This window comes from Setaria italica, chromosome IV (genome assembly GCF_000263155.2).
Source record: "Setaria italica strain Yugu1 chromosome IV, Setaria_italica_v2.0, whole genome shotgun sequence".
NCBI classification, from domain to species: Eukaryota; Viridiplantae; Streptophyta; class Magnoliopsida; order Poales; family Poaceae; genus Setaria; species Setaria italica.
The window spans coordinates 1383016-1390341 of NC_028453.1; the positions used below are offsets into that span (position 1 = coordinate 1383016).

A 7326-nucleotide genomic window follows, 5' to 3' on the forward strand; every position below is an offset into this window, starting at 1 on the left:
ACGAAGGTTAACTGTGGGAGATTGCAAGTTTTGAAGTTGCATGTTATGGCTAGATGTGTGGGTCAACTTGTACATGCATGTATTTTTCTTAGGGTGGGCGCATGCATGTCTTGGAGGCATGTGCACGATGCATGGCGTTTCTTGTTCATATTATTTTTCAAGGGAATTATGGTAGGAAAAATGTCAGTCTAAATTTGTCCTTAAAGATGTGGCAAACAACAAATTTATAGCAGAAAGGAACAACTCAACACAATAAAGAGTACCACGGTTTTCATCACGAGAGAAACACAACTCCCATACAAACATTGGATCCAGGCAGGGTCAAAAAGCCAAAACTTGTACAAGCCGAAGAGCAATCCACAATTCTCCATAGATATAGTGTATGTCTAGATGAACCTAAAAAATAAAAACGACTTACAATTTGAAACGGAGGGAGTAGTACTTTGAGATGAACACGCCGTACGTAGTATTCCTAGCTACGACTTACTTTGCAAATCTATAAATCTAGAAGCTCTCAAAGTCCACATACAAATGGCAAACTTCTTGGCACCTCTTATAAAGCCAAGCTACAATACAAGAGAACGATGCTTTTGAGCTTCAACGTCCAGAGCGGCCGTACGGGAATTTACGCTTGATATAGATGCACCAAATTACAATTAGTATGGGCAATAATGTACTATTTATACTATATGTATGATGAATAAGTTTGTTGTTTAACTGCATCGGCATGCACGTGAGAGGGGATGCTCGCCCAGCACTGGAAACCAGCGCTGCTTCAGTTCGGAGTTCAGATGTTGCAGATCACAGTGGATCGTTTTCCCTCACTTCAAGCAATACAGAGTGCACACCACAGTTGGTAAGTTGCAGTGATGCCTTCCAAACTTGATGCAGAATTAGACTGCAAGATCACCACAATCCACAATGCCTGCACATTATATACTTCTTCCTCGCACCTCTCCGAAAGAACAAAAGAACACCAACAATCCTGGGCAGAACCATTCATATACAATCCAAGTTATCAATTCCCAACATAACGAAACAATTCAAATTTCTGTTTCCCTAACAGTCAGTATAATAGATACTACAGAAGCAGAATGCAGTAATTTTTTGTAATATGGCTGGCAATTTTTCTCTAACAATTTTCTACTGCATAAACTTCTCTGGCTGCCGTAAAACGCAAAAATGGTACAGGGAATATTGTTTTTTTTCACGGTCAGGAAATACTGAATATTTGTCATTAGCAGAGGATTATAGATAGGCTTTACAGAGATAATCACCAAAGTCGGGCCGTCATAGACTACATTGCTGCCGGTAATCTAGAACGACATGCAGGAAGCTAGTGAGATAGTCATGGTTTAGTCATAGGCTATCCATTTTTTATAGTAGCTAGGTAAGCCCACATCAAGGAGCATCACAACTCTGGAATTGAAGAGCAGGCACTGCCTCTGCAATGTTCAAACTTCGAACTCCACGGACAAGACAGATATGAGAGAAGCATTTGAAATTCATGTATTTAAAAGAAGCAAACTAAAATACAAGTTACCGACGCGCCTCCCCTTTCTTCAATTTAATCTCCTTGTTGAGATCTGGTATTTCTTCTCATCCCTTTCTTTTCCTCCTAGAACATTCACTAACAGAGTATAAAGATACGGTTTTGGAGCCTGAGAAATTGTTTGTAGAGATAAACATTTGAAGAAAGTGTATCTCCAGGATTGTCCCATAGCAATTGTGGCAGCAAGTACCAAAAATACCTCTGAAGAAGTTCTCTTCTATTTCTAGGCAGAAAGTGATAAGCTAGGTGTTGCCTCTCATTGATGAAGCTCTTGACAGGTTCTGAGAGCACATGAACTGGGACGGAGCCTGGAAGCTGGTCCAATCCTTTCTTCAGCTCAATACAGATGCTAGTAAATGTCGGGATGAGCTCAATATCACAGGTGACACACAACCAATAAATTGTCCACGAGAAATATCAGGGATCACTGGTGTCTATACATGTTCTGCACACTGAAAAATTATCCGAGTAACTGCTAATGAGCAGCACCATAAATATCAGGGATCGGGGATGTTCAGAATTATTGAACTCATGTTGCATTCCGACAATGGATGGGGATTGCAGAATAATGAAAGATGGATTGCCGCTTGCTATGGAGGCCATGGTCTTGTCCCCTTTGGCACTCTAACGACACTACATTTCAGCAGAGAAGCCTTTTGTCATGCTCAATCTTCATGCTCTTCTTTGGCCTTCATACTCTAATTACACTACATTCTTTGTCATGCTCTTCATGATCCAAATGCTACAAGTTGTGAATAATGGCCACGAGAAACTGCTTATGAAATATGTCAAGTTATTAGCATAGCTTCATAGAAGAGGTCCATCAATTCAAATTATATGGACAAATGAACACTGGTTGCCTTCAACTAAAATCATGCAATATTTGTGCAGGAAGTTTAAAACTTGAACAGGTCATGGCCCTTCAAATGTCCTGATACTCAAGACATATACTCCATATGTGCTAAATCTAGCCCTTGTACTATGAGACACATTTGCTGAATAATGTGAACACTGCTCAACACTAAAATTATTTTCAAGATGCCAACTTCGAACAAATAATGTTTCACCTGACATAAGAGGAAAACTAATCTCAAGTTATTATCTTTTCTTTTGAGGGCATCTCTAGTTATTATCTTTGGTGAGATTCATTTGTACAGTAAGAACAAGGGATTGAGCTATCTACTCGGTAGAAGAGTTAGAAGCTTTACTTTGACTGTTAAGTGTTAACCCTGTGAGTGTTGTCATACCTTTCTTTTCCAAGAAAGAGATATAATCATGCGCATCTTATACTAGCGCCAGATATGCATCCCACTGATTCTGTTTACTGTCATATATTACCTGCTACTACCATCCGAATGTAGTTGGATTTTTTCTCAAAAGAAAAAAATGTAGTTGGATTTGGAAGGGAGGGATCGTCGGCAAGTGGCTACCAAGATTGTGCCAAGTTGTGCCTGTATTTTTAACTGGCGAGTAAGCAAACGCCACTAATTAACTGTGGGAGATTGTCAGTTGCATGTTATGGCTAGATGGGTGGGTCAACTTGTACATGCATGTATTTTTTCTTAGGGTGAGGGCATGCATGTCTTGGAGGCATGTGCATGGCGTTTCTTGTTCATATTATTTTTCATGGGAATTTTTTTCATAGGAATTACGGTAGGCAAAATGTCAGTCTAAATTTGTCATTAAAGATGTGGCAAATAACGGATTACATAGCAGAAAGGAACAACTCAACATAACAAAGAATACCACGGATTTCATCACGAGAGAAACACAACTCCCATACAAACACATATATTCTCTTTTATTCCTAATCTGTGTTGATTTTCTAGCCTATACATGTTAGCTGGGCCAAACTCGGCACGAACATTCTTTTTAAGATCAGCGAAAGAAAATGAGATGAGACGGAGAAGTATGCGATCTCCTTTCCTTTCGGTCACTGCAACACGATGGTCTCCAAAATCGTCATGCCATCGACCGCCCCACCCCTCTGCTGCTGCTGCTAAGCTTGTTCCCGCCGCTACGACGTCAGCGGGAACTCCTTGGCGACTGCCGCCAGCATCGCGCGTCTCGTCGCCGCGGCGTCGCCGGAGGAGGAGGCGGAGGTGTCGCGGCCGTGGAGCCGGACTCCTCGTGCAACCCGTGTGTGGATCGGCCGGAAGACCCTCGTGCGGGTCGATCGCTGGCTGAGTCATGTCTCCTTGTGGATTTACTGAAGCACGCGCTACTTAGAGACAATCCGCCACCCCCGCCGGACATTGGAGAGGCCGCGGCAGCGACCGATGGCGTCGGGGGTGGTGCCGTTGAGGCGGTTGAGTGTGAGGATGAGAACCTGGAGGTTGCCGAGCCGAAAGAAGGTGCTGGGGATGCTCCCCTCGAGGGCGTGGGAGTGGAGGTTGAGACCTGTAGAGGCCGAGCCCGGCGGACAGCACGCGGAGCGCGGGGAGCCCAACGAGCCACCCGGGGAGCGCGCCGGTGGTGTTGTTGCCCGAAATCTGGAGGTCCTGGATCGCCCTGAAGCCCCTGAGCTCGTCGCGTCAGGGCTCGTCTCCTGTTTGCCATTCTCTTTGGCCCATGGACTTTTTGTTCTGTTACAGAACTGGGTAAACACAGGGATGGATCCAGCCCATGATTAAGTCGCAGCCTGCTACTAGGTGGACCTTTGCAGCTCCAGGAAAAAGTCCCAATTTGCACTGAAAGTCCAGTGGTGGCACGGGCTGCCACTGGGCCTATGCTGGGTCCGCCCCTAGGTAACCACATGGGTTGGCTTTGCTGGTGAAATTGATGGCAAGATTGAGCTCCATAAAGCATCGTGACTTGGGTGTAGGGGTAGAACGAAGAGAGCCTAGTGGAGGCATAGGGTATATGCCCCACTCAGATTTTAGATTCCAATGAACTTTGATCTTATTTCATGAAACTACAAAGTTACATGCAATAGTATGCTCTCGCTCAACATTTGGATTGTATTAGCCCTCCCCTCAATGACAAGCATGAACAACACTATTTATGTTATCGTGGTGGACAACTGCTGCCACGAGAGGTGGCTAATGAGCACAGCACAGAGCACGCCACACTCTTTAAATTCAGAATTGAGACTAATACAAACCATGAAATAAAACGCAGGAAGTTTATTTGCATCGTTTATTGTTCTTCAAATTTCATGATACGTGTATGCTAATTAGCTTTCGTATTATGTCATAATCTAATCCTTTGTGCAATATATAGAATATTAGTAGAAATTGAGGGAAACATGGAGCATAAAAGAGTGTATGGATCTTCTTAAAGTCTATTTCAACGTATCGAGCTTGTTGCCTTTCAAGTAAAAAGAATCAACTGGCGTCGTCACAATAAGTCGAGCCTTGTGAGAGATTTGAAGTTCAAATATATCACACCCGATTTTAAAATAAAATCAAGTACTACCAATATGTATGTCAGGATCTAGTTTCATACATATAATGACATCATTAGTGAATAACAACAATAATATCACGTAAAGAGATAAACAAAGACTTACGAGTCTAACAGAGACACACAGCTTAAACCTTGGAAACGGAGGCTCCAAACTTCACAAGCAAACAACTGGGGGTTGCGTACGCCTAAAACTCAGCATCATCTTCACAACTTCACACCTTCATCTTCTAAGCAGCAATAAGCAACGGTGAGTACACTTATAGCTGGTACTCAGCAAGGCCACGCGAAATAACCAGAATAACGATTTAAGTCCATCTTCAAGTTTAATTAATCATGTGAGGATCCAGACCGCTCTTAACCGTGAGCACAGCTAATATACCAGTTTACACTCTACAGAGGTTGTACACTTTACCCACAAGTCATGTAAAAGTTCAAAAAATTTTGGACCCAACCATGCGGTGCTAGCTAGGCACCATACCACACTTTCAAGATGTGATTGTATAGGGACGTTACGAGGCCTTGACAAAAATTCCCTAGTAAGTGGTAACCCGCTGAGGTTTTCGGAGCGCTAGTAAAGCATAAAATCTCCCTAGTAGGTATAGTATTTTAGCAAAGCCCACTTCCCAAAAGGACTGGGTTATACCCTATCTGCCGCCGCCCCTCTTGCCCTTTCGGTAAGATTACCCCAGACTAAAGTCTCTAATTAATTAGCCAAGATCAGAGCGATGATAGTTCTTGTGGTTGTACTGTTTTCCCGGGTGGTTCTCCATATTCCAATTAACATTATCATGATATTATGAACAAAGCATAGGTAGAAAGATGGTTAGGGACACTTGCCTTTCTCCAACAAAAAGTTACTCTTACTTCCGAGCATCGATCCTTCTACTTGAAGCAAGCACCAGTACAAACATACAAGCAAACAAACGAGTACAACTAAGAACAATACATCAAAATAAAAGAAAAGCTTTAACAGAACGTACTAAAGGATATGGCTCGATCTAAGGATCACGCAAACGCAGAAACGCTAAGAACGGAACTATGGTTTAAAAGATAAAGCTATCGAGAGATTTGGAGTATAAAAGAAACGACAAGAGCTACTTGCTGCATTTATTTTAGTTGAGAAAATAATTTAAAGATCTTTCAGAGAAATACCCTTAATTGGAATTAATCTAGTCATATTTATATTTACATAAGAAAAGATGTAAAGCTTAGTCCAATTTTAATTATAAATATTTAAGTACAATTTATGTAAATTAATATTTGAGTTTATAAGAAGCATGTAAAAGCATCTAAGCATATAACTTTATATTTCGAGTTCAACTAAGCAGATTATATTAAAAACACATTTGTATCTATATTAGCCTAATTAACATTTAATTAAGAAAATTCGAGATATAACCTATGTACCTTTTATTTAGAAGGCAAAATTAAATAAACATTAATCAAATTGGATTTGATTTATGAAAAGCCGAGGTATCTCTCTAATTAGCTTTTAATTGGAAGAATCATTTAGATAAGCGTTAATCTAATTAACTTTAGTTTATGAAAAATCGATATATAATCTAATTGGATTTTATTTTAAAAAGGATATGAAGTAAGCATTAATCAAATCGATGTTTATTATGAAAAGCGGTGTATAACTCTAGGTAGCTTTTATTTAAAGAAGACGCATGTTTATTAGGCATTAATCAAATTAATATTAAATTTATTTTTAAAGAGATGCAATGTTAGACAACATCAACACTAACGTATAATTTATGTTGTGATGATTCTAACACAACTTGAATAGATAGAAACGGAGCTAAAATGTGAAATCTATGGGTTAAACGAGGTTCTAAAAATCTATTCGCCATTAACCGTAGACTACAGGGGCTAGCAAGAAAGATGACCTTAGACTCAGAGAATAAATCTTGCGAAAAGGTGAAACCTCGGGGTTAGATCTGCAAACGTTCACGGATTGGATTAGATTGAAAAAACCAAATAGATTGAGGGCTTTTCTGTGAAAGATGTAAGACACAAAGAAGAAGCTAAAGAAAAGGATCTTCAGGGGTCTTGATGTAAAACTACCTTATCTTCTTCTTCTTCAATCCTCTCGATTCCTCCCGGTCGGCGCACGGGGGTGGCTCTGGCCGGCGGTCTGCCGGCACTCCAGCACGGAGGCCGAGCCAAGGGGCGGACGGAAGTGGAGGTGGTGCGGCCAGCGGCGCGAACGATGCAGGCGGCGGCGCGGCGCGCAGCGCAGGTGGCAACAGCGGCTGGCGGCGGAGCACGCGGGGCAGCTCGGCGCGCGGTGGCGCAGCAGGAGGCAAGGCGGAGCGGTCGGGCAGGCGAGCAACAGGGCAACCGGAGCCCGGGCGCTCGTTTAT

The 7326-nt window shown here is 42.0% G+C and overlaps 1 protein-coding gene across 1 annotated transcript in view; it reads right to left on the reverse strand.

Moving 5' to 3' along the window:
- Positions 1-6812: 6812 nt before the first annotated feature.
- Positions 6813-7326, reverse strand: part of LOC111257003 (classical arabinogalactan protein 9-like) — a 3517-nt gene continuing 3003 nt past the window's right edge. The window contains exons 2-3 of the mRNA XM_022825878.1: positions 7028-7317; positions 6813-6900 (exon numbers count right to left, since the gene is read on the reverse strand). Of these exons, the coding sequence (XP_022681613.1) occupies positions 6813-6900; positions 7028-7317 (378 nt within the window). The remainder of the gene's footprint in view (positions 6901-7027; positions 7318-7326) is intronic.